Source organism: Drosophila busckii, chromosome 3R (assembly GCF_011750605.1).
Source record: "Drosophila busckii strain San Diego stock center, stock number 13000-0081.31 chromosome 3R, ASM1175060v1, whole genome shotgun sequence".
Classification (NCBI taxonomy): domain Eukaryota; kingdom Metazoa; phylum Arthropoda; class Insecta; order Diptera; family Drosophilidae; genus Drosophila; species Drosophila busckii.
In genome coordinates this window covers 7,511,377-7,536,471 of record NC_046607.1, presented here as the reverse complement: position 1 = coordinate 7,536,471, position 25,095 = coordinate 7,511,377, and the positions used below count along the sequence as shown (strand labels likewise).

The 25,095-nt window shown below is 39.4% G+C and overlaps 7 protein-coding genes across 7 annotated transcripts; 3 read left to right on the top strand and 4 right to left on the bottom strand.

Moving 5' to 3' along the window:
* Positions 1–103: 103 nt before the first annotated feature.
* LOC108602764 (mitoferrin) lies at positions 104–5,364 on the bottom strand. The gene is made up of 7 exons (XM_017990937.1): positions 5,285–5,364; positions 4,488–5,206; positions 2,380–2,468; positions 2,190–2,314; positions 1,897–2,132; positions 1,142–1,303; positions 104–1,076 (listed from the first exon to the last, which is right to left on the bottom strand). Exons 2-7 carry the CDS (start codon positions 4,602–4,604, stop codon positions 654–656), a joined length of 1,152 nt encoding a protein of 383 aa, XP_017846426.1. The 5' UTR covers positions 4,605–5,206; positions 5,285–5,364; the 3' UTR covers positions 104–653.
* A 387-nt stretch (positions 5,365–5,751) lies between these two features.
* LOC108602761 (endoplasmin homolog) lies at positions 5,752–8,689 on the top strand. Its single transcript, XM_017990933.1, has 4 exons — positions 5,752–5,852; positions 5,939–6,034; positions 6,172–6,254; positions 6,323–8,689. Exons 1-4 carry the CDS (start codon positions 5,813–5,815, stop codon positions 8,483–8,485), a joined length of 2,382 nt encoding a protein of 793 aa, XP_017846422.1. The 5' UTR covers positions 5,752–5,812; the 3' UTR covers positions 8,486–8,689.
* A 51-nt stretch (positions 8,690–8,740) lies between these two features.
* LOC108602763 (uncharacterized protein CG4951) lies at positions 8,741–10,485 on the bottom strand. Its single transcript, XM_017990936.1, has 6 exons — positions 10,377–10,485; positions 9,785–10,323; positions 9,648–9,731; positions 9,404–9,589; positions 9,141–9,348; positions 8,741–8,974 (listed from the first exon to the last, which is right to left on the bottom strand). The coding sequence occupies exons 1-6, from the start codon at positions 10,425–10,427 to the stop codon at positions 8,804–8,806; spliced, it is 1,239 nt and encodes a 412-aa protein (XP_017846425.1). The 5' UTR covers positions 10,428–10,485; the 3' UTR covers positions 8,741–8,803.
* A 602-nt stretch (positions 10,486–11,087) lies between these two features.
* On the top strand, positions 11,088–13,361 carry LOC108602762 (neprilysin-2). The gene is made up of 2 exons (XM_017990935.1): positions 11,088–12,214; positions 12,279–13,361. Exons 1-2 carry the CDS (start codon positions 11,105–11,107, stop codon positions 13,266–13,268), a joined length of 2,100 nt encoding a protein of 699 aa, XP_017846424.1. The 5' UTR covers positions 11,088–11,104; the 3' UTR covers positions 13,269–13,361.
* Positions 13,334–14,157, bottom strand: LOC108602770 (mitochondrial transcription rescue factor 1). Its single transcript, XM_017990942.1, has 3 exons — positions 13,786–14,157; positions 13,646–13,718; positions 13,334–13,586 (listed from the first exon to the last, which is right to left on the bottom strand). The coding sequence occupies exons 1-3, from the start codon at positions 14,100–14,102 to the stop codon at positions 13,383–13,385; spliced, it is 594 nt and encodes a 197-aa protein (XP_017846431.1). The 5' UTR covers positions 14,103–14,157; the 3' UTR covers positions 13,334–13,382.
* A 4-nt stretch (positions 14,158–14,161) lies between these two features.
* On the bottom strand, positions 14,162–15,202 carry LOC108602766. Its single transcript, XM_017990938.1, has 2 exons — positions 15,086–15,202; positions 14,162–15,031 (listed from the first exon to the last, which is right to left on the bottom strand). Exons 1-2 carry the CDS (start codon positions 15,181–15,183, stop codon positions 14,185–14,187), a joined length of 945 nt encoding a protein of 314 aa, XP_017846427.1. The 5' UTR covers positions 15,184–15,202; the 3' UTR covers positions 14,162–14,184.
* A 101-nt stretch (positions 15,203–15,303) lies between these two features.
* LOC108602771 (thyroid transcription factor 1-associated protein 26) lies at positions 15,304–17,378 on the top strand. Its single transcript, XM_017990943.1, has 3 exons — positions 15,304–15,472; positions 15,531–15,800; positions 17,292–17,378. Exons 1-2 carry the CDS (start codon positions 15,353–15,355, stop codon positions 15,765–15,767), a joined length of 357 nt encoding a protein of 118 aa, XP_017846432.1. The 5' UTR covers positions 15,304–15,352; the 3' UTR covers positions 15,768–15,800; positions 17,292–17,378.
* The last annotated feature ends 7,717 nt before the right edge of the window (positions 17,379–25,095 follow it).

The following is a 25,095-nucleotide window of genomic DNA, read 5'->3' as shown; positions in this document are numbered from 1 at the left end:
GCATAAACGAATATATTCCATATATATATAATATAATAATAATAATATAATAATAATATATTTTAAATTTTGTTTAAAAAAAAAGATAATCATCGAAATACATAGTTTTTTTTAGGTAATAGTATTTTACAAATAGTACGCGCTTTATCTCTCATTTTCCAAATAACATTTACATACAATATTATTATCATTAGTTTTTAACAAGAATTTTGCTTATGACGACAGTACTGTATGCGTGTGAATGTGTGTGTGTGTGTTCTTTTGGGTGTGCGTGTGTTTGTGGTGAGTTTTGCGTAAGTGTGTGTGAGAGCGAGAGATTTGTGGACAACAACAACTACTTTAATTTTACCTTCGACTATGAAGTGATAAAACTCTCTCACCGACTCCGCGTCGAGTATTCATACAACAAGCAGCCGAAACGAAGCAAACTCCCCCTACCCCCTGTTTACCATCACTGGAGGAGCAGAAGGAGAGGCAGGTAGATAGCGGTTCGTATGACATATGACGTTCCACAGGCGTTTCAAACGCCGTGTTTAACGCTAATTCTATAACAAGTGCTTGGCGCTGCTTCGTTTCTGCTTCTTACTAATAGCTACGCTTATGTTTTTAGCTGTCGCTGCTGTTAGCGCTCTCTGAGCGCTCACACTCGCAGCTTACGTACTGGAAAATCCACGCTCGTACGGACTCTTGACGTCCGTGTGCCTTGTGTGCAAATTGATGGTGGGCGCAGTGGTTCGGGTAGATAGCTCACACACTGTCTTGATGGCACCAGCCGCATTCACCGATGGCGGTGCTGGATGCAGCAGGGCGGCCTCTTTGGGTGTTACACCCAGATCAGTGCTTTCCTCAGGCTGCTCCACCTCCTCGTTCTTTGGCAACACATAATCTGTGCGATGTGTGGAATCTCCCAGCTCAGATTTACCAGAAATTGACGATTTATACTGTTGCGGTGAACCGCACAGATAGAACTTGAAGAACTCGTATGTAGACCAACAAATGGCTGTTGCGGGCATTGAATACACCACGCGTGCTGTTATGCCCCTAAAGAAGCCCCTAATACCAGCCATGCGGTAAATCTGTAAAATAATAATCAAATGTTAGTTATATGGTAAGCTAGAAAGGAAAAGCTAACAAATCTAACCTTTTGGGTAGCCTCGATCATGCCTCTGGTCAGACCAGTTTCCTGTGTATTGAGCAGCGTCTTTACCACATCCAATGGCGTCGTTATTGCAGCTGCAGAAGCTCCCGCGGCTCCACCTGCTACCATATGCACCATCGGGCTATATCTACGATCCTTGTTTAACTATCGGTAAATAAAGTTATGCATTTGGATATTAGAATTTTAATTTGTTTACAGTGAAAAACAAACAATTATCGAAATTGGAATTATATACAACTATTTGGATATGCGCTTTTTATATATAAAACAACTTGTATTATAATGTTGACAAAAGAACCTAGAACTAGAACGAGACCATTATCTCTTTTTTAACGCATTTTAAATTCTTTTTATACAAATGGGGAATCATACTTATTCCATATATGCCAATCCACATAAGCTAGAAGGCATTTCTGATCTTATTAAGTGTATATGTATGTATATTATGAATGAGTAAGACAAACTGAATCCATTTGAAAATGTTTTAATTTCCTCACTCTATAAATTTCAAACAGATTAGTCATTTTTTCTTTAAATTTAACACTACTAAAAGTGAGGTGTCTATAAAGTGTGTATGTGAGTTTATGACAACCTTAGCTGCTCCTATGTAATTCGATACATTATACGTATTTCTTGTTTTTCTATTTATATTTTTTAATAATAGGGGGAGTATAATGCTCAAATGTATGATTTCAGACTAGAACAGCTAGCATTAGAACATGAATCTTAACACTTACCATATTCTGCAAAAGTTCGTAGGTCGTAAAGTGTATTGTCTGATATGGTATGTTCATGACAAGCTGCGTCGAGTAGGAGCGATAGAAGGCCTGCATTCCTTCCTTGCGATAGACGTCTCGCAAGCAGCTCACAACGGAAGTATATGGGGAGTTATACATTTGCATACGCTGCTTGATCACTTCCGTCGGATTGGAGATGGCATCGTGAACCAGTGTTGCCAATGCGCCAGACAGAACTTTAATTAGATAGCAAATAGATTATATATATATATATATATGGTAGCAGTACGCACCATAGTTCAAATGGTTGTGAGCGGTGAATTTTGTTAGCGTTTCCTTGGTCATCTCGTAGACACCAAAGTACAATGAATGCGCCGGTCCAGCTCCCAAAACAACAGCACTTGCTCCACGTATGGGCCTGAAAAACAAAGTTAGAGTAAAATTAGTAAACATAGTTAAAGGTCTGAAAGTCCAAAACGTTACCTCATGATGCCCTCACGAGTGATCATATTTCGCAAAGTGGAATATATATTTAGATGTGAGTGCGGAGAAGTAAGGCTCTGCATTCTTGTCTGTTGAATAAAATAAATAAAGTTTTTTTAATTGCGCTGCTTAAGAATTTCATTTAGTCAAATGATGAAATGAATGAATCACACCAGCAACAAATGTTGGGTCTAATTGGTTTTATTTTTTGCATATTTCTCATATAAGTATGATGTATATTATTATTAGAGATACAATATACTTATGTGCATTCTTTTGAATTGGGTATTTCAATAAAAGCCAATGGATTTCTAAGAAAAGATTACCCCATCCTATAATATTTGCATTGTAATTTACAATGTTAGAGACACTAGTAAACTACATTCATATAGTAAATCTTAGAGACGTGGCAGTCAACGCGAATATGATAGAAGCATCTTCATTTTAAAAAACAACAATTCTGCTTATCTATATGAGTGTAAGCAAAGTTAATAAGTATGAACATATATAGTATATGAGTATGTAAGTTAACGGCCGATATCAAGAGTGTCAATAAGAAGCCAGCTCAAGGTGATGGAAATCAATGATTTTTAAATCAAGTCAAGTCAACAAATACTTAAGTGTTTGCGTCTGCTGTAAATTATTAAAACACCGCAGCGACAGCTGAAAATTCTTGGAAAATTGCTTTGAGGATATAAGTATATGTATATATATTAACGGATAGCAAAAATAAAATTTACATACTTATATTCATTGTGGCTTCATCACAAGCCGCTTTGCGGCCCTGGTTATGATTAATTTTTTATAGATATACATAAGTATTTATGATGACTGAGTGAATCGAAAATTTATATACAAAAGAAAATGCCAATAAACAAAAAACGGTTTCAATTTTCAACCACAAATGAGCAACGATGCATGCGTACCACATGCGTTCCACCACCCACAAATGCAGTTGATAACAACGCCCTTCACCGTCTCTTCCATCTATCTACCCAGTCTGCTGTGCGATGAGATTTTGCATGCATCATATGCTTGTTTCCTGATAAGCAAATACTATACATACATATATAGAAAACTTATTTATAAACTAAGTTATACAGTGGCAAAACAACAACAAAGTATTTTTTTTAGTTTAATTGCCGCTCAATTGAACCTGTTGTTGCTGTAGTTGTTGCTCTGAATGTCGTAACGTAATAATATATGTACATAGAAATATACATATGTATAAAAATTAGCTTGTCAGACTCTGTGACAATAAATATGATTACTCGGTGTCTGATGATGACGCCGGGAATCCCTTGACAACTTTAGTTTGGCAGTTAATTGCTCGCCGGCCTGTCAACTGTGGATCGCATTTGAAATAAAAAGTTCAGTGAATTTTAAATCGCGAAAATCAATAAATGCTCGTTGCTTGAAATGTACAGAAGTAAATGTACAATGCTCGATGTATGTACAAACATACTTACATATAGTATAGACTTGCATGTAAATTTGTTAATAATATATGCGCAACGGTCAGCCGACTGTCGTTCTATAGAATAAGTCTATAGTATATCTATAGTTTAGTTTATATGCATGGATGTATATATCGCGATTGCTTGCCACAGCGATCGTTACTAAGAGTCAACAATTTTTTAAAATTATTTAAATATTACGAGAATTTATTTAGAATTATATCATTATGCATACATATGTATGTGCCAAATAGTAGCTTTAGCAGCATGACAGAGTGTAAGCACTTTAGCTTATCTGCTACTATAAAAATGAACAAGAACGTGCTCTGATAAGCAACCGCAAAAAGGTAACATGACGCAAAAATAAAAAAAAAGGTATCAAGCAGCTGAGCGCTAAGCGGGGGAGTATGTAATCGACAGTGCAAAGCAACGCGCGCATTACCAGGCCAAGGAATTACATCACGATTTGCCAAAGCATAGAAAAAGACAAAAACATTATCACACACATATGTATGTATATTGATATGTATGTACATACATACATATATACATAATACACACAGATGTGAGGTTATGTGCCTTATGTTTATGCATTGCATATTTTAGCTGTACGCAAAGCATTTGTAGTTAACAGCTGCATCTTTCACTCACCTTAACTGAATCCAGCGGATACATAACAACATGCTCCAGTATGCCAGCAAGTGCTCCAGCAGTCATATTAATGCCGACGCTAGTAGTCGGCAGGGATTCGTAGTCATCGATATTCATTTTGTTGATGTTGTTTTGGTATCTTAGAACTTCCTGATGTCTTAAACGAATCCAAGCCAATCACTGTCGCTTCTGCTGCTTTTGCCGTTGACTTGCGTTATTGGCGTTTCTCTTGCTTTGACAGCTTGATTTCTCTTCACGTTTGCCTTTCGCCACAACTTTCGCAGCGAGTTTGCTGACAGCTGATAAGCAACCACGCACTTGCTTTGCGTACTTTATACTACTATTGATATTGCTTTTGCGCCTATACGCGCAACACTCACTAATACACACTTTGAAATACGGGCACGTGAATTATGGCTTGCTATTCTGTCGTCTTCTCCGGTTAAAGTTGAAGGACAAATACACATCGATTGCCGGCGAAGTCAGCTTGAAATACTTGTAATTTTGTTGTATAACACGCTCACAGTTCTCTGGGTGCCTGCGCCGTGAGTGTATTAAGGGGGAGAGGAGTTTGCATGAAGAATGTACGCGATACAATAATTGACGGGTGCTCCACCTCCACGCACGACGGACAATAATATGTAACAATGCTCTGTCTGTTGCCGCTCACTGCGCTATTATCACTGAGCGTTGCTGTCGTGATGCATTCTAGATGTATACTAAATATATATTTGTAATTATAAAAAAATGTATACCGAAGCTATTTGCTATTTCTAAGTGTATCTTTGATAACTCACGCAAATCTTGAATGATTATAATATCATTCACTCTCTTTCCCCTATACCAGTTAGCTATGCGTGTGTGTATGTGGGAGCATGTCAGAAAATTTGGGTGAGGCGGAATGTCAAAAACAGCTTGTACTTGTGTTATCGATACTGTAACCCTGGCACGGCAGCGTCGCAATTTAAAAAATATTATATTTATATATTAATAAAATAAATTTTTGGTCAGCATTAGTTAAATATTCGTAAATCGTTGCACATATATTTTACAAATAAATATTAAACCTGTGAGTAGTGCAATATTTGTTTTTTTGAAAGCTAATCGATAAGTAGCACGAATGAATCGATGTATTCATACTGATCGAGTGTTTATGGTATGTTAACTTAGTATTTCAAGTACAAATTTCGGGCAAAAAAATATCAACAACTCTAGCAAAAACGTATAAAAGGAAAAGTAATTTGTAAGACGCTTGGAACTTACAGTGACGTGGCCATTCGGCAAATTAACTGATTTTTGTTTCAGTGAATAAGATAATAGAAACAATGAAGTACTTTCTATTACTAGGCCTTGTGCTACTTGCAGGTTTGTTTAAATTATTAAACCACGGTTTTCAAATACATACCGGCAAGTTAACCTAAATTTAACTTATTTACATTTCGCTCTCATAGGCTTTAGTCAAATTGCCGCTAGCAGCGATGGTGACGCTGACAGTGTGGAGACAATTGATTTGGATCTGGGTGCCTTTAAGGAAGCTTCCAGAACAGGTATGACCAATACACATGTATTATCTGCGCCCGCATTAGGTTTAGTACACGTCAGCGTTAAGCGTTTACCGTTGCAATTTGCGTGTACGCCCCTTATCTGCATACAAGTACAATACAATTGACATTCATATTTGCAGATGCCGAGACTCTCAAGCGCGAAGAGGAAGCCATTAAGTTAGATGGTCTGAATGTGGCCCAACTTAAGGAAATACGCGAGAAGGTGTGTTAAATCTATACATACGCCTACAATTTAAGATTCCTTATTTTTTTTTTTTATATATTTGACAGGCTGAGAAATTTACATTCCAAACAGAGGTAAACCGTATGATGAAGCTGATTATCAACTCGTTGTACCGCAACAAGGAGATCTTCTTGCGTGAACTCATTTCTAATGCCTCCGATGCCATTGACAAAATCCGTTTGCTGGCACTGACAGATCGTAAGGAGCTGGATACAAATCCTGAGCTGCATATACGCATTAAGGCAGACAAGGAAAACAAAGTGCTGCATATATTGGACTCTGGCATTGGCATGACACATCAGGATCTAATCAATAATCTTGGCACTATTGCCAAGTCTGGTACTGCAGATTTCTTGGCTAAAATGCAGGATCCCAGCAAGTCGGAGGGTCAGGATTTGAATGATATGATTGGTCAGTTCGGTGTCGGCTTCTACTCCGCTTTTCTGGTGGCTGATCGTGTTGTGGTTACTACCAAGCACAATGATGATAAGCAGTACATTTGGGAGTCAGATGCCAATAGTTTCACCATCACCGAAGATCCACGTGGCGATACGCTTAAACGTGGCTCGATTATATCGTTGTACCTGAAGGATGAAGCACAGGATTTCTTGGAGGAAGACACAGTGCGCGAACTCATTCGTAAATACTCGCAGTTCATTAATTTCCCCATCATGATGTGGTCCAGCAAAACTGTCGATGAGGAAGTACCGATTGAGGACGTGACTGAAGCAAAGACTGAAAAGAGTGAGGATGACGTGGAAGATGCCGATGAGGATGCCAAAGTGGAAGAAGATACCGAATCCGATAAGCCCAAGACTAAAAAGGTATCCAAGACAACCTGGGATTGGTTGTTAATCAACGATAGCAAGCCCATTTGGACGCGCAAACCTGCTGAGGTCACCGAGGATGAGTACACAGCTTTCTATAAAAGCCTGACCAAGGACTCCAGCGAGCCACTTACCCAAACCCACTTTGTGGCCGAAGGCGAAGTGACCTTCAAGAGTTTGCTATACATACCTAAGGTGCAGCCATCCGAGTCATTCAATCGTTATGGCACCAAATCTGACAACATCAAGCTCTACGTGCGTCGTGTGTTTATCACTGATGAATTTAATGACATGATGCCCAATTATTTGAGCTTTATACGTGGTGTAGTTGATTCTGATGATTTGCCATTGAACGTTTCTCGCGAAACTCTGCAGCAGCATAAACTGATCAAGGTAATTAAGAAGAAGCTAGTGCGCAAGGTACTGGACATGATTAAGAAGATCGACAAGGCAGCGTATGAGAAATTCTGGCAAGAATTCTCCACCAACATTAAATTGGGCGTCATGGAGGATCCCAGCAATCGTTCGCGTCTAGGCAAGCTGCTGCGTTTCCAGAGCTCCAATGGCAAGGGAGTAACCTCGTTGGCCGAGTATGTGGAACGTATGAAGTCGAAGCAGGAGCACATCTACTACATTGCAGGTGCTAATCGTGGTGAGGTCGAGAAGTCGCCCTTCGTGGAGCGTCTGTTGAGCAAGGGCTATGAGGTGCTATATCTGGTCGAGGCTGTGGATGAGTACTGCATCTCGGCCCTGCCTGAATTTGATGGAAAGAAGTTCCAGAATGTTGCCAAGGAAGGATTTAAGCTAAACGAGTCGGAGAAGAGCAAGGAGAAGTTTGAGACACTGAAGAGCACCTTCGAGCCACTGGTCAAGTGGTTGGGTGAGGTGGCGCTTAAGGATGAAATTTCTAAGGCTCAGATTTCGGAGCGTCTCAGCAACTCGCCTTGTGCCCTGGTGGCCAGCGTCTTTGGCTGGACTGGTAACATGGAGCGTCTGGCCATGTCCAATGCTCATCAAAAGGCTGACGATCCTCAACGCAGCTACTATCTCAACCAGAAGAAAACGCTTGAAATCAATCCACGCCATCCTCTGATGCGTGAGCTATTGCGTCGCGTTGAGGCCGATGAGGCTGATGACACTGCCAAGGATATGGCCTTGATGATGTTCCGCACTGCCACGCTGCGTTCCGGATATATGCTCCAAGAGACCTCTGGCTTTGCAGACAGCATTGAACAGATGATGCGCAAGACTTTGGGCGTTTCATTGGACGAGCAAATAGAACTGGATGAGGAGGAGGATGATGTTGATGACAAGGCGGCGAGCAACGAACAGAGCTCAAACGATGCTGAGGATGATGAGGAGCAGCAGCATGATGAGCTTTAAGCCAAGTTGTAAATACATATAAATACTATGTTACATCCATGACTGAGGTTTGAGCGCAAGTGCTCAGGATTCTGATACTGTTGCATCAACTGTACTCCATCCCTTTGGGGCACCTGCTTAGTTTTAAGTTATAAAAATTCCACAGTCCCACTCACCACAAAATGTAAAGCTATTTCTGCTCAAATAAATCCATTTTAATTTATACATGCAATTAAGAAATTAATTAAATAAAGACAAATTTAATTTATACATGGAATTAGGAAAATAATAAAAAAAATTGCATTCTAATAATTGAAATGTAAATACAGTCTTCTATCATCAAAATCCGAGCTCGAGTGGCTCGTTATTAACCGCCTTGAGATAGCTATCATACTTAAGCTGATCAGACAGCTGTCTCACTGCCTCATCCTCGGTGAAATTGTATTTGTCCATAAATAAGTGTATTATCCATAAGGGCAACAATCCATTAATTACCAGTGAGCAGTGTGGCTGTTAATAAAATACAAAATTTCATTATTATGCACACGACGTTTGATGAATAAATTGGATCATTTGAAAAGAGAAAATTACGAGACTGCGAACCACTTGAAGATGATCATCGAAATCTTACAACATTTAAGTAGCGTGCGCATATAATAGTTAAGTTTGAACTTACTCCTGATTTGCTGTATGACTCTCGCAATTTTTTAATCATGCTATCGCGTATAGATTTGCTCAAAATATCCATAACATGACAATGGTCTATGGACATGTAGCTCGTGGTCTCAGTTTTATGCTGGCGTTCTTTAAAGACACGATCAAAGTGTTCGCGGTAATTCTCAAAAGTTTTCAACACGTCCGCCTCGTCCATGTCCTTGAGAAGCCTATTAAGCAATTAAATATAAGCCGTATGCAAAAGTTTCAAAGAGTGCAGCTTACAGTATTTCAACTTTTCGTGGTTTGGGCGTTTCCAGCATCTCATTTAACAGCTTGAGTTCATTAATATCAACGCTTGGCGCAGAAGGAGAAGTTCGGCGTTTCTTAATCGTAGCCTTATTTGTGCTCTTGCCAGATCTTTCGCTGCTCTCCGTTGATCTTAATTTGTTTTTTGCTGGCTTTTTCTCACTGTCATAATAGTAAATTATTAATAGTCATAAATAATACAAAAGTTTTTGGAAATTACCCAATAAGATAGCCAGCAAAACGCGAGGGCATATTAGGTGATCGCGTTGGACGCTGGCTCGTCTTGGTCTCTACGGAGCTGCCACTGTAATTAGTTTGCTTACATAAACGTCTTAAAAATTTAACGTACTCACTTACCGTGATTCCTTTTTTATAATTGGATTTGTTTTGGTGGGATCCTGTGATATTGATCGCCGGCCGTGGCGCTTGTTTTTAGTCTTTTCAGTACTTCTGCTCTCTCTTTCCTCTTTGCCGCGCCTTTCACTCTTAGGCACTTTCTCTGGTTTACTAGTTTCAGTTCCATTATTGTTCTCAAATGGAGATTTTCGTTTTGCTTGTTGTGGCACCACTACGTTTGTGTTCTTGTTCAACATATATTCGAGTGTCAGCTCCAGACATAGACCATCCTTTGCTGGCAACACTTTTTGCAGATCCGATAGTAGATTTTCGTTTGCACATACTTTTACTTTTATGTAGTCAACGACCAGCTCTGTTTTTATATTAGGCGCATCCCTGTCCCAGTTTCCAATGCTGTCTAGTAGACTCCATATGCTGCTCTCAACCTTAGCCCAAAGATTTATTGTAATCCAATTGTAATCTTTTCGTGGTTGGCATTTGAAAAGTGTCAGTGTTTCCGGCACAATTTTAACAAAGCAGAGTATTTTCCGCTGTTTGTACTGAAGATAATCATTTAAATTATGTTGTGTTTAATGCAGTAATCATTACTTACTGTATACTGCTGTAAAACAGCGCGAAATTCTCCTGAACTGAAAAATGCCATCTTAATGCTTATTCAAACAACAAGCAAAACAAATGCCTAAAAATGCTGTTATCGAAAAATCCTCTTAGTCGACTTAGATATATCTAAATTATCGTTCTATAAGTCAATTACAAAGCACATGTATATGTATAGGTAACAAAAATTTATTTACTTGTTATATATTTTATATTTCTTTCGTTACAAATGATTTGTTTATAAATTTTTCTTATCACTTCCTTGGTAATCGTCTATCGTTATACGCATACTTATCGTTATTATGTGCTGCCAACTATAACGAAAATAAGCCCGCAATAGCTTAAAATGATAATTGAATAATTTAAGCTGCTGCCGATTATCTGTTGCGCTTCGAATAGGTCATGTTTATTCATTTGGCGACATAACTAGTCTTATCAGCTGCGATGTGAGAGTACGAGCGACGTCACTGCAACTGAGAGTAATTCGCTTGCCGATTCTAAAAAATATATGTGAAATTCCAGCTCGTGGCAGTTTTGAATTAGGTAGTGAATGAAACAGCCACGCGAAGGGTCTAATCCCGGACAACAGCTAGTGGCTTTTTTTTGTATATATTCAAATCAGTGAATGGTGATTAATAAAACTTATCATCACTCAATACGTATATGAATCTATATATAAATATATATTATATATAAGGTGGCTTGACTTGGACATAAATCAACATGCTTAGGATTGCCGACAGCGTGCTTTTGTTGTTGGCTTTTTTAGCATTATATGCAGCTAAGCCAAGTGAACTACCCAATGACAATCATAATGAAAACGTTATAACAGATACGAATGCTGAATTTCTTAAGTCCTATGCGGTCAAAATGTTGAGCTATATGAATCAGAGCGTATCACCCTGTGATGATTTCTATGAGTACGCCTGTGGCAATTGGAAAAACGTCAAGCAGGAGCGTCACACAATGCACAAGCGAAACAATTTAATGGATCTTGTCTATACTTTGGGAGATGCGACGGAGAAGTTGCTAGCCGATTCAAAGCTTGCCCAAGACTTGGGCTACGGCGATGAGTTAAAAATTGCACAACAGTTTTACAACGCGTGTATCACTGCCGACCTCTATCCGCTGCCAGCAGCCGACCCTGCTTATCTGGCCCTTATCAGATCGATTGGTGGATTCCCCGCCGTTGACGGCGCCGCTTGGAACGCCTCCAGCTTTAGCTGGTTCAATATGAGCGCCCACCTTACCAATTATGGCGTCAAAGGCTTGATCTTCGAGGAGATTCTGCCCGAGTATCCCTTCTGGCCGTATTTTAAGCTGCCTGAGCTAGGGCTCGATTATATTATGCATAGCGACACCATAGCAAAAAATACCTCCAAGGGCTATAAGTTAAATGAGGCACGCATGCGTGCCTATTTGAAGCCACATAATCTCCCAGAACAGAACATTACTGATACGATTACAGGCATCTTTGACTTTTGGCATGATGTGCTGCATATGTCTGATATTTTTGGCGAAGATTTAGATAAATGCAAGGAGATCAGTGACAACGAGACGGTGGCCCATTTTAACCAATGGTCCAACTACTTTGAAATTGCTTGGCCTACAGCAGATTTCAATTTAACCACATACGAAGCATTCTGTGACTACTACTATGCTGAGCTGGACAAGATATGTGAGCGACACAAGCCAGCTGTGGCCAACTATCTGGCCATGCGTTTTCTATATCAAATGGATGCCCAATTGACGGAGCAGAAATTCCAGCGCGATCACTGCAATCTTAATATTCAGTACTCCTTACAGCATCTGTTGGATAAGCTGTATTATATGGTAATATACAAACATATTTAGATAGGCTAACGATTGTTGATTGATTTATTGTTATTGGTTATAGACCTACTCAACACCAGACACAATAGAAGATGTGTCCGCAGTTACTCAGGAAGTGCGCAAGAGCTTGCGTATATTGTTGGAAACCGCCAACTGGTTGGATGCAGAGACGCGCAAGCAGGCGCTAGACAAAGAGTCTAGCATAGAGCCGCGTATTGGCGCCTATAAGGACAATGAGCTCAGCGAGAAGCTTATACGCGCAATGCGTAATCTTACGGTGAAGGAAACTTATGCGGAGAACAATATAGAGCTGAAACGATTTGGCAGATATATAAAGCGTTACATTGGTCATCACCACAAGCAACTGTCGAATGCAACAAAGCCACTTGAGTTGCTGGTGAGCATGCAGGTGAATGCATTCTATTACGGCATAGATAACTCTATTAATGTCATGGCTGGCATATTTCATCCGCCTGCTTATCATCGGGCCTGGCCCAAGTCGCTGAAGTTTGGCACCATCGGCTATTTGGTGGGTCATGAGCTTACGCATGGCTTTGACACCTCGGGTTCCGAATACGATAGCACAGGTCGGATGCGCAACTGGTACACCAACAAGTCGATGAATGAGTTTGCGCAGCGCGCCGAGTGTTATGTGGAGCGATATAATAAATATCATATACCGCAGATAAATCGCACAATCAATGGGGAACTCACCAAGGATGAGAATATAGCCGATGGTGGGGGCTTACGCGAGGCTCTTAGCTCCTATAGACGCTACATGAAGCAACAGCAGCAAGAGCAGGAGCATGAGCTTAACGAGCGCATGCCTGGTATTGACTTATCACCGGAACAGCTCATATTTATGGGCTTTGCGCAACTGTGGTGTGCCGACTACAAGGAGGAGCATTACTGGGAGGATCTTACTGATGTACACACCATTGATAAATATCGCGTGCTTGGCGCTGTTGGCAACAATGAAGATTTTGGGCAAGTCTTTAACTGTCCGCGTGGTAGTGCCATGAATACGGAGAGCGCGAAATGCCGTATCTGGTAGTACAATCTGTTAAAAATCTTCTTACTTATTGCAATTTACAAAAGTGTAGAAACTAGGAATAAACATTGTGAGATTACATATGCGTTAGTGAGCTTATCACACGTTTATTTAAGTTTAATGTACAGTGTGCTCGGAAGATTTGTAGGAATTCGCTCCAGCGTAGTTCTCAATGAGCATTGATTTGTAACGACGCAAATGTACGTTTAATCCATCCTCTCGTTCGCCAGCCGAGAGTATAACAACACGTGCAACGACTAGATGTGATGGATTCGTTTGGCTAAATCCGCGTATGACATCAATCTCGTCGCCTACTTGAAGCTGAAAATACATAATTAGAGTTTAAAAAGGTTCACAGCCGATATTGGGATTTAACTAACCTGCACGCTTTTTTTCTGCAACTTTTTACCATTGACACGAATTTTGCTCTCATAGAAATTTAGTTCCACTTTGCTGAAATAAATAAATAATAGTTTATTTACATAAAGTAATGGTAATTGCACAGTAGGGATAAACATACTTTCTAGCCATGCCTAGTCCAGATTTTAGCAACAAATCCGCTCGTAGTGAGTTTACATTGGTCTTTATCACCTTTGAATCGCGTTCATCCTTAAATTCAGCATCTAGTTCATCATCGCTGTCTAAATCCTCTGTTGCTTTGTTAGATTTGCGCTCGTATTTTAGAGCTACTTGACTTGTAGACAGCATCGCCTTCAAGCTTACATTATACGCTATATTTGGTGTGTCTTTTGAATTAATATTAACTAAATTTATAGATGGCACTGCCAGCATTTGTCCATAGTTAAATCTTAATATTCGTGAAACACTTCGGAGCATTTTATAAAATTACGCTAACAAATAATAAACCTGACACTATCCTAACCTACAAGCAAAACAGCTGATTACATCGCGTTGCCAACTACTTTGCAGTTTTTGTTTTGTTTTTGTTGCGTTTCTTCTTGGGTTTCTTGTCTGGATTGGCGCGCATCTGGTGAACTGTCAGCGATTTATACACTGCTAAATCAGCTGGCAAAAAAGTATCCTCGTCGCTATCTACATCCATGCGCTGAGGTACCAGTGATTCAGATGTAGTTATTGTTGCTGGCGTGGTTGGGTTAGAGCTGGTTTTAGTTTGCTTTGCTTTCATTACCATATTGCTTAGCGCTGCGCCTAATCTTTGTGTTTCCAGCTGTACATCCTGCTGGTCGAGTAATATGATATTGTTATCATTGGAGCATGATATGTAATCGCCGCTCCAAGAATTCTCCTTAACGGAGGGCAAGATAGTTTTTGGTTCAATTTGCTTCTGCACTTTGATTTTTGCCTCCGTCTTTGGTTTCTTTACATTCTTAGTGGGCACAATTTTTATTTTTTCTTTTACCAACAGTGGTTTTTTATGCGCCGCTATCCACATTTCCATGTCATGGCTTATAGCTTCCAAGTCTAGCGGCAACACCATTGTTAATGCACGCACTCCAAACAATTCATATGTTAACTCCTCCAGTCTGGGCTGTGCATAAATAGGCGCTGTTGGTGTCTTAACCGTAGCACTTGTTGCTATTAGACGTATCAAATGGGCTGGCCTCAAGCTTAGCGATATAAATACACAACTAAATGACTGTGCGTTAATTGCTCGCAAAGAACTCTCCAGTCCTAAGTGTATACCACTCTTTGTCGCATATACTTTCTTTTCATGCGGACTAGCGTTGATGGCCAGTTTTATTATGTTGGTAAATTCCAGCAATTCATTTTCTGGTAGCACAGGACTAATGAAAAGATATGTTGCTTAAAAATGTCTTTTAGCAATTTGACTGACTTACCAGTGTTGCTTGTGTGGATTAACAAGCAGCGTCCGCAGTTTGGGCAATGCATTTTTCTTGCCTTTTGTTTCTTTTTTCTTTATTTCAGCTAAACTCATTGCGAATAAAAGTAAATAAACAAACGTGTCGGCGCTAAGTGTGACCGCATACTCAACACTAAAGAGTATCATAAAATACTAAATAAACATAATTTATCAACACTGGCTGATCAGCTGACAGCTGTTTATCATATACGATTTGCACGTGTATTTATTGTTTACAATCAAAATGCCGCAGCAAAATCAACGTAAATTTAACAAAAAACCAGGCGATAGTCATGGTAAAGGTGTTAAAAACCAGCATGGCGCAAAGTTTAAGCCGAAATTTAAGGCAAATAACCCAAAAACGGTATATAAATTGCAGTCTTGACTCAAACAATAAATTGCATTAACATTTTGCTTTAAAGAACAACAAACCCAATAAGCCGGAAGTTCGGAAGATGATACGTCAACAGAAGGCTGCTGAAGCGGAAGCCGAGCGCCAAAAAATCAAGTCCGAGAAGGAGGAACGCATCAAGGCATATAAAAAGCAACGACTGGAGAAAACTAAAGTCATCAGTAAGCGTACGCAGCGTGGCCAACCACTGATGAAGGATCGCATGCAGCTGCTGCTAAAGCAAATCGAGGAGATGAAGAAACGCTAAGATGCCCGAGTCAATCAAGACTACACAATACTGGTGCGTACGTTTCAAATTAAACTTAATGCAACCTGTAATAAATTTTCACGCCCTTGGCATCCGGCCGTGCGCAACCCTTTGATTACACGCACTTCACACACGAATTTGCAGATTCATACATATGTGTGTGTGTGTATTATGGATATGCAAATTTTTTACGCTACAAATTGGTTTTTGCCAAACATTTTTTTCGCCTTATCAAGTGAGTCGTGCTTCTTCCGTTTACCCCCATCGGCTAATTCCCGCGCGTATACAAAAAATTTGACAAACAAAGTAATTTGTTATCGCGCACGTTTCCATTGAATTGAATAGCGCCTAAATAATAATAAAAATAAATTATTATGCTACACTTCTGGTGCACAGTTGAAACGCGCTTCAGTTTGTTTTTAAAGTTGCCTATTTCATGGGCTAAAGCTGAATCTAATAAACGCCACTCAACGCATCGACGGGCAATCATCAATGAGTGTTGTTTGATTTTCAATTCATAACCAGCACTATGCCGGCACAATAACAATCAGCATGTGGTCTCATATCCGCTCCAAAGCAAACAAACGTATTTTGTCTTTTTTGCAAAACTATTGCGTTGAACCCTTTGTTAGCCCTCGCTGCGCTTAACCCGTTGACACAAGCATCGCACTAAATCAAAAATTATACTTTGTACAAATAGAAAAAAGGACGCCGCGACGCAAGGCAAGCGGAAGCCGTCGCTAGCCCCTGTGGCCATAAATCTCATATAGTTAAATATTGAATTTCGCAGGATGCTGCAAGAATGTGAGCATGTCGCAAGGGCTCTTCACAATTTCAATTTTGTGGGTCAAAAGGATTCTCATGCATATGTCCTGGGCATGCTCATGCAGTTCAAACTCATTTTGTTTTGCGCCGTTTATGTCGTTTATTTCATATAAAAATCTAAAGTTATGAGGGGTGCGGGGCAACACAGTTTATATGACGATAATGAATAGTTATGGCTATTTAAGCATTAGAACGAGGGAGGGCTGCATTAAGGGGTGTCCCTGCTTATGTTCTTTATGCATGTTTTGTTTTTTGGTTTTTTTTTAACAATTGAAATCTCATCGAAGACGCTTCAAATATTTTTGTTAGTAATTTCGAATCTGGGTATTGTGGGGGGTTCACTTTATTAATGCTCAGCGTAAAATCCAAAGCTGATAAGCATTGATTCAATAGCTGAACGCTAGAGTATTTAATCAAGCAGCTTTCTGTTTCCGACTTAGTCTTCAATATTTACACTAAGCTAAAGCACATCATTAATTTTACACAAAAAATAATTCGCAATGAAATACTTTGCATTGGAATGGCTGTTGCTTGTTGTTTTGTTGTTAAGTGCCGGCGGCGCTTTGGCAGCGCCAAAAGGTAGAGCAAAGCCGCGTTTTAAATTGCCAAAAATTAATATAAATATACATCATAATAGTAAGTGATTAATAACTTTTACAACTCGCTTTTGGCTAATTGATTTTTTAATTCTATTTTCAGATATACACATTGGCTGACTTCACGCGTGACTTTAGAATTAGTTAGTTTTAGCTACACAACATTAGTTAATTTATTAAGGTAAAACTACGAAACTCTTTGTATTTGTATTTTTATAAAAATCAATTCAATACAATACAATAATATTACTAATTAACACAACTAATTAACTTTTGTGAATAACTTTAATTCGTTATGATTACTTAAATCAAAGAATATAGAATTTATATTATATAATGTAAAGCTAAAGTTCATTGTATCCGCCTATGCTGACTTTTATTAGTGAACTGCGCTTGGAACTCCAAAATTTGTAATATATTCTAAAAATTGAAGTAAAATTTCTTGCATCTATAGAAATTGGATAAGTTGGTGCCTTTGTGTGCTTTATGTTTGTTTTTTTTCTGCAGATTTTGAAGAGGGATGGAAATTCTATTTTGAAAAACAAACTGCTATATAAACTGCGGGTAGAAAGCTATCCGATATGCATTGCGATTGCCAATGTAAATATGAGTTCATAGTGCTGCAATTTATGATTGAACTTTTATATTTTAAACTTTAACTAATGGTTAAAATATATTTTTACTGTACCCCATGCAACTTAATTGAATTGATTAAATTAATTTTGTACCAATTTGAATTGCAATTTAAAATGTGTTTTTTCAAAATGTTTATTTTTATCTCAGTCAGATAGATTTTATAATTATTGCCTATTAACTTCATTACATATTAATTTATTTCAGTTTGAATTACCCACTGTATCTAAGAGATTATAACTCTTACGTCTTATAATTTAGTTTTGTATAATTTGTATGGTTTACATTTGTTTACATTGAAGAGTAGTCAATTAACAACAACGTAAAGGATTATGTTATAGAACATGGACGCTTTATATTTGCGAGTGTTCACTACAAACGCTTTGTAGATAGCAAATACATTTGAAGGAGCTTATGTACTTTATTTATAAGCGCTGATCTTAAATACATACATATTTGCAATTACTTCTTATTTATTTACATAAAGTAATAGTATAAATAAATAAAGTGCTGCCTTAATTAAAAGCATTGTAAACAGTCTGTGGGGAAAGTATTTTCTGAAATGCTTGGAATGGCAAAATCTCATGCAGTCTACACGGTTCAGATTCCATGCGGAATAACTTACCGTGCCTTGGCTTTGGGAGCTAATTAAATTCCTGCAATTAGAAACAAAAACAAATAAACAACAAGCGAATTTTCACTGCAGATAAGAAAAAAATAAAAACAATCTGAACCCAAATTAACACTCTGGGCTAAAGCTAGAGCATTGTTGCTTTCGTTGAACCGTGAATTGTTTTTCCAACTTTTGCTTTTGCTCTTGCGCTCACATAAATCTATCGGCACATCTGGGAGGGGCGCTTATCGGGCTAACGGTTTAAGCTTAATTACAAATGGCGACGCTGGGCGTCTCACAAATTCACTGTACACCAGACTGCCAGCCATTAGGGTAATCATTTACAACAAATTTTGAAATTATACACATGAGCACACAGAATTACAATAAAAGTGACAACAACAACGAGCAGAATAAAATATTTTGCATGCACTTTTCTTCAACTTTTACCAACTGCGCTGCCCATAAATAACGTAAGTGCGAGCTGTAAATCATGGCAATCAGTAGGCGTACCCGTGACTACAGACTGCATGTAAATTTTCCAAAAATTTCTACAACAATTTGCAACACTTTCTTTTTTGGCGAGCACGTGGCATAAACCACTCGAGTGGGCGCAACCCCTTTATGCGCATAAATTTCAATTAAAATTGAAAAGCCATGAAAAATATTTCTGCTCCCCACCGCATCCTGTCCGGCAAACCGCATACTCCAATGAAATGACATTGGCCCAGGCAAAAGTTGGTCAGCCTTAGCTTTCGGTTTTAATTGTGCGACGCAGGTGCAGGCAAGCGTGAAAGTGCCTGGTTACTGTTTTTTAATTAGTGAACAATTTGCCCACATGGCAACTATTTCCAATAATTGTCAAATTGGTCAAACTTTGCTGTAGTCCTTTATTTCTGTTGAGCCCTGAGGGCTCTGGTCAGCGAAGGATTCAAATGATTACACTTCACAAAAACTTGCAATGGAATTATGCGAACACTTACAATTAGTCTAAATAAACTTATATTGAGATGCTTACTCAAAATGAACTAGTGGTGGCATTATATAAATTATATATGAATTATAGTATATTTTTTTGAAGTGCATCCTTTTTGTTGTCGAAATATGTGCGGAATGCCTGCAGCGTGTGCTTTCATGCTCTTAATTTATGCAAATGAGAATGGCGTCCACTTAATGAAATAGTTCGCAGCGAGTCCAGCATATTTCACACTTCAATGCCGCAGCCCCTGCCCAACTCAAACTCTAATTCCAACTCATAGCGATTACCATCAGCAGTTTGGCTTTGGCTTTACTATGGAGTCGGGGGGGCTCAAGCTGCAGGTCATCATGTTTGGAGCGACAAATGTCAAAACTATAAGCTGACACTAAAACCATTGAGGCACTTCAACAGGCACACGATGGATGATGTTACTCCACCCCACCGCCGCCCACTTCAATACATAGTCACTACTCACGCCGAGGGTTGCTCGACGCGTTCGACGCTCGCTCATTCGCTAACAAGCGGCGCGTGTCGTTGCCTTATTCACACGCCAGTCAAAAGTACAGTCCACGCCGCACCGTTAGCGTTAGCTGGTCTTTTGTTTAGCTTGTTTTTGCTTCAGTGTCATCATTACATAACCTCACAAAGTACGACAGCATAATTCACTTCCTGGCATGCGAACGTGTGTGTAGTGTAGTGTCATCCCCCATGGCCCGTGGGTCTGTCTCTGTGTATAGTTTAAAGTCGCATAACTCAAAAATTAAAGTGACCATGCGACAATTTTCAATTTGAGCATTGTCCATAAATCAAATTGCGTACATGCAGTAGTAGCCGCAGGATATGCGAGGGTTCGGCTTCGGCTTCGGCTTCAAAGCAACACTCTCGGCGCTTTGATGAGTTTATTGAAAAATTGCGTGACATTTTGGGTGGTTTTCCACGCAAGCATGTGTGTCAACACATCTCTGGACAGTTATGAGCATTGTCAATCCAATTTAATCAAAGTTTTCAGCCAACATCAAGTGGCAAATGGCTGAACAACAAAAACAAATAATCGTATTAGGCCTGCCAAGCAGGACATGTGTCAAAATTGCAACCACACATGTGTTCACTAACATGTAGTTAGTATTAGAAAAGCTTGAGTGGACTAAAGGTTAGAAATTCAATTTTTTAAATTGGCCTCAGCTGCGAGTGTTGCAGTTGCCGCCCGCTTTGGGGCACATAAATCTCCTACAAGTCTTAACATGTCAGCGCCACTTATTTGCTTATGTTCACAATACAGACGCAACTTTATTCAAATGCCAGCCAACAATGCGCAACAGGAAGCGGAAGAATGGAATAGAGAGAGAAAAAAAGCTGCCAACAGGATGACTCCATATTTGAATTCTTTTTAGCCTTTCGCTAGCCTGAGCTACAAATTCCTTTCGGCAAATCCAACACAAAGCCCGAGACTTTGATTTATAACAGCGGGGCGTGGTATTTTTAATTTACCAACCAGACTACAAAAAACACTTGACAAAAAGAGATGAAGTTGCCATGTTACTCTCTTCCTCTTAATGTTAAAAAACAGCTCAATCGAAGACCAAACAGTTTTATTGAAATATTTTTATATTGAGCGCAATGTAAACAATATTTTTTCCAGTGCACTGCTGTCACCGGCAGTATGGGGTTAAAGCTAAAGGCGTACTAGCTCTTAACCCTTTTCAGTCCACTTTCTTTGAAACTGTGTTTGCATAATTATCGTGGGGCTTGTTGCCACCCAACCCGTTCAGCATTTCCAGAAAATTTATGGCCAAGACAACTTATTTAAGGCATGCGTCTAAGAATTCTCTAGCCACTTTCACTTTATCTAATGAGAGTCTGTTGTAATTGCCTGCTGGCTGGATTTGCGTTGAGATTTATATGCGTACCGGTCACTGCGGTCAGTGGTCAATGTGCAAGTTGGCTTGCTGGCTGATTAATGGGCGGCTGATACTAGTTGGCTGCATTGCTTGGAGTCCACACACACACACACACACACAGCGATTTAAAGCCAAACAAATGATGACTGCATCAAATGCCAGACACGCTGCCCGACTCCCGGGGCGCCACTTGAAGCTGACAGCAACTTTCAGCGCTCAATGCGCTACAAAGTAATTTCTGTAAAATTCTACGACTTCGTAACTAATTAGCGAAAACCATAAAAACAATGACTGTGGCGGGCGGGCGCGTAAAGAGACCGCAAACTGTCGCAACCACCAGACGAGAGACGAGAGAATTCGTGGCTGAAATGGGGAGAGTGATTGTTGTGTTTGCACCCTTCCTGCCCAGGCGCTAATGAAGTTTGACAAGATGTGCAATGACGCTGACATCGACGCGGCTGGAGGATTTGTCAGTCAAAATCAACAAGTGAAAGTCACGCCGCGACGCCGAAGTCCGTGGTTAATGTTCATGATGCGGCGGCATCGTTAAAAGTCCATAAAATGCATTAAAATTAAAAACGTGTTAAAATGTTTTAAAATCAACTTCAAGTTGGACAATATATTTTTTAATGAGCTCTTAATGAAGCAAGCTAAGCACGCAACAAAGAAATATAAACAGCAAATAATTTGTGCGTCATTTGTTTTTTGTACAAAAAAATCGTAAATTATAAACAAATTTTTAATGAAAAAAACAAGCAAAGAAAGCAGGACATATGCTGTGACTTTTGTTGTAGCCCATAAATTATGTAAATTTTTCGTCGACAATATTAAAAAAAATAATCTTGCACACCGAATGCCAAGTGCGTGCTCTAATAAGGGTAAATGGTCACACGCTGTGTGCGCTTGGTGGGCGTGGCCAAAACGCCTTTAGTGCGCTTTTCTTTTATACATAAATGTGAAAAATATGCCTTTTAATACAAAAATTCTAATTTGTTTTTGTTCGAAAAACATAGTGAAATATGAGAAAAAAATTGCCACATTTATGCCAAAGGTCGAGAAATGGATTTTTTATTAGATTTGCGTTAGGCCCAAGGGTTGATCAAGCTGGGCTTGAGGCGTGAGAAATAATTTGGAGTGGGCTAAGCTAACTGTAAATTCTTGGCTAACTCTAGGTTTTTCCACAAATTGAGCGTCCATAGGCGTGACAAGGAAAGCTCAGGTAATATTTATTGTCAGCAAGGTAGCTTAGAAAAGTTAAACAACTCTACACTATGCAGCATACAAATTGAACTTAAACATTTTCAGCATATTGATAATTATTTGCTGTAGTATTTGCTTAATTCTCGTTCTGGTTTCAGTTTTTGCTGTGCAGTGTAATTAGCCAGAATGTATGCAAAGCTCCTTTGCAACTTATTTCGTGCTGGCGCTTAATTTTGAATGCAAGCACGTGAAATTTATTATAGCGCCCACAAATTTGAGTTAATCTCGTTGAAGCCGCCAAGGACTTTAATTTGCTAGACCACGCACACCGGCTGATGCGCATAGCTGGCGCTGGCGCTTGGCTTGCCAACTTTCATCTTAGTTTTTTTTTATTTTTAAGGAAACTGTACTTGAGCGTAACATGCACGCACAGACATGTCGCAATGCGCGTCGAAATCAGCGTGTCGAGGCAAAGGAGTTGCAAGTCTTGTTCAACGGAAGGATGTGTGTGTGTGTGTGTGGGTGGGTGGGCAGACAAGAGGTGTGATAAGTGCTTTTCTATGCGTTGCTTTGTTATGTCCGACACTGACTCGACATGCCGACGAGACATTGCTCAATTCGGTCATCAATCAATTGACGAGCTAACGAGCCGACGGTGCAAGGATTTCCAAAATCATGCTACAGACTCATGTGTGAAAGGACTAAATACAGGGCACGTAATTTGGCTTAGTCGTGCTGAGGTTTTCAACTCAACTCGCATTTTGACCATGAGCGATGATACGAACTTGGAAATAAAATTGAAATTGAAATTGGCATTGCATTGACAATACTCAGACTCTGGAGACTGACTTGCTATAAGTTGAAGAAAACTAAAGTTTGAAAATTACGCTTTGCTCGTTGCTATAAATTACAGCCAGCCACGCCCAGCGAAAGGCTTAACGGCTCAACCATAAATATTTATTAATGAAATTAACTGCGTTACCAAAAATTTAAATGAATATATCAACGCAAGTGCCGTTCAACATTAGTAATTAAAATTCATGCTGAGGCGGGCTGAACAGCATCGCAGATACTGAGAAGGGGTTGGAGCTTTGAGCTGGGGGTAGGCTGGAGTTGGGGGCTGGCGATGACGCAATGATCGCAATGATAAGGCACCATAAGGCTATGGGAGATGGGGCTACAACGCATTTGCATATGTCTACACATGAGATGCAAGAATTATAGCCTTAATTAGAGCAGCCAAGAGGCTGTTGCTGCGGCTAACCGAAATAGCGCATACGTGTGTGGTTAAGTGGTTTTCCAGGTTGCCATCCAAGTGGCATGTGGCAAGTGGTGCTTGTTTTAATGAGCAACAAATTTAATTTAACTTTTGCTCTTTTGTAACAATAACGTTAACGCATTCATTTGCAATTCATGTGCTCTACATTCAAATTGTAATGTATTCCAATTGCAACTGTCTTGAACGCGCTCTTTAGTTTCTCTCCCCGGGGAGTAGCGGTGGCTGGGGCAGCGGCCAGAGCAGTCAGTCGTTTCATATACGCCATTCAATTAAATTGGCATAAATTATACGCCGTACGCACCAGATCGTGTTCTGGCCGTAAATCAAGCTGCCTTTTGACAGCTGCTGCCAACTGGCTTTCCATTTGCTACTTCAAATGCAAATGCAAATCAAATGTTAACGCACAATTCAAAAACAGAAACCTGTCCGGCATTCATAGCCCCCGCTCCTTGCAAACTGTTACAATCGCCACGCTTTGACTTGTATAATGTGGTCTATGGTCCAGGATTAGTGCCGGCGCTAACACGTTAACAGCACAAAATTATTACACTTCAAAGCTATAAAAGTGGCCAGCGACCACGGCCTCGGCCACGGCATTAACATTACGTTTCTTACGCTTTTTTATATTTATTTTTTTTCTTTGCAATTGGCTATTAGCGCACGCTTATCCGCCGCGATCTGTTTACCTAATGAGGTGCTAATGCTTTCAAGCAATTCATTGCCTACTTCTGGGCGTTCAGTTACATTGAACATTTATTTTAGAGCGGATATTATCGCTAGCTCAATATTTTTGTCACGCTGACAAATTGTGAGTGTTCTAAGAAAATATAAGTGTAAAGTTAAGAGACTGTAACGGCATACAAATTTGCATATTAACGGCAGCTGTTTTGTATTCTGGCAATCGAAGCAAAGTGTTTGCCACAATTTAGTTGTGACATTTAACTATCAAGTGTGCATCTCACGTTATAGTGAATATAACTAAAATCGTGTTTGCGCATTACTTAAACGAAATTTCATTCTTTATCTACACATGAAAAGAGTTACTCAATTATGGTTCTAGTGCAAGTTGAGCCAGCGTTCTCTGCTAATTGTAGCAGAAGCAAAACATTGACAAATTGAAGCGGCGGACCTTAATATAATGGATCACTTCATTTTCTTAATACATTTGGAACCAAAAACACAAGTTTCCTTTAAACCAACAAAGACAAAATAAATAAGAATATATAAATAGAATACTCATAAAGGAATAAGTTAAATCTAAGCGTGTTTGTCATATTCAAAAATTTAAATAAGAGATTGCGTTAA

What these genes read in the sequence shown, in the direction of transcription:
- LOC108602764 (XM_017990937.1), bottom strand. Translation starts at nt 4,604, where the DNA reads ATGAATATCGATGACTACGAATCCCTGCCGACTACTAGCGTCGGCATT. An exon ending in ATCCGCTGGATTCAGTTAAG is followed by an intron (nt 2,469 to 4,487) that starts GTGAGTGAAAGA and finishes TTTATTCAACAG; the next exon opens with ACAAGAATGCAGAGCCTTAC. An exon ending in ACTCGTGAGGGCATCATGAG is followed by an intron (nt 2,315 to 2,379) that starts GTAACGTTTTGG and finishes TTTGTTTTTCAG; the next exon opens with GCCCATACGTGGAGCAAGTG.
- LOC108602761 (XM_017990933.1), top strand. Translation starts at nt 5,813, where the DNA reads ATGAAGTACTTTCTATTACTAGGCCTTGTGCTACTTGCAG. An exon ending in AGGCCTTGTGCTACTTGCAG is followed by an intron (nt 5,853 to 5,938) that starts GTTTGTTTAAAT and finishes TCGCTCTCATAG; the next exon opens with GCTTTAGTCAAATTGCCGCT. An exon ending in TAAGGAAGCTTCCAGAACAG is followed by an intron (nt 6,035 to 6,171) that starts GTATGACCAATA and finishes TCATATTTGCAG; the next exon opens with ATGCCGAGACTCTCAAGCGC.
- LOC108602763 (XM_017990936.1), bottom strand. Translation starts at nt 10,427, where the DNA reads ATGGCATTTTTCAGTTCAGGAGAATTTCGCGCTGTTTTACAGCAGTAT. An exon ending in CCACGAAAAGTTGAAATACT is followed by an intron (nt 9,349 to 9,403) that starts GTAAGCTGCACT and finishes ATTGCTTAATAG; the next exon opens with GCTTCTCAAGGACATGGACG. An exon ending in AGTCATACAGCAAATCAGGA is followed by an intron (nt 8,975 to 9,140) that starts GTAAGTTCAAAC and finishes TTTTATTAACAG; the next exon opens with CCACACTGCTCACTGGTAAT.
- LOC108602762 (XM_017990935.1), top strand. Translation starts at nt 11,105, where the DNA reads ATGCTTAGGATTGCCGACAGCGTGCTTTTGTTGTTGGCTTTTTTAGCA. An exon ending in TGGATAAGCTGTATTATATG is followed by an intron (nt 12,215 to 12,278) that starts GTAATATACAAA and finishes TATTGGTTATAG; the next exon opens with ACCTACTCAACACCAGACAC.
- LOC108602770 (XM_017990942.1), bottom strand. Translation starts at nt 14,102, where the DNA reads ATGCTCCGAAGTGTTTCACGAATATTAAGATTTAACTATGGACAAATG. An exon ending in GGACTAGGCATGGCTAGAAA is followed by an intron (nt 13,719 to 13,785) that starts GTATGTTTATCC and finishes TATTTATTTCAG; the next exon opens with CAAAGTGGAACTAAATTTCT. An exon ending in TGCAGAAAAAAAGCGTGCAG is followed by an intron (nt 13,587 to 13,645) that starts GTTAGTTAAATC and finishes ATGTATTTTCAG; the next exon opens with CTTCAAGTAGGCGACGAGAT.
- LOC108602766 (XM_017990938.1), bottom strand. Translation starts at nt 15,183, where the DNA reads ATGAGTTTAGCTGAAATAAAGAAAAAAGAAACAAAAGGCAAGAAAAAT. An exon ending in AATCCACACAAGCAACACTG is followed by an intron (nt 15,032 to 15,085) that starts GTAAGTCAGTCA and finishes TCTTTTCATTAG; the next exon opens with TCCTGTGCTACCAGAAAATG.
- LOC108602771 (XM_017990943.1), top strand. Translation starts at nt 15,353, where the DNA reads ATGCCGCAGCAAAATCAACGTAAATTTAACAAAAAACCAGGCGATAGT. An exon ending in AGGCAAATAACCCAAAAACG is followed by an intron (nt 15,473 to 15,530) that starts GTATATAAATTG and finishes TTTGCTTTAAAG; the next exon opens with AACAACAAACCCAATAAGCC.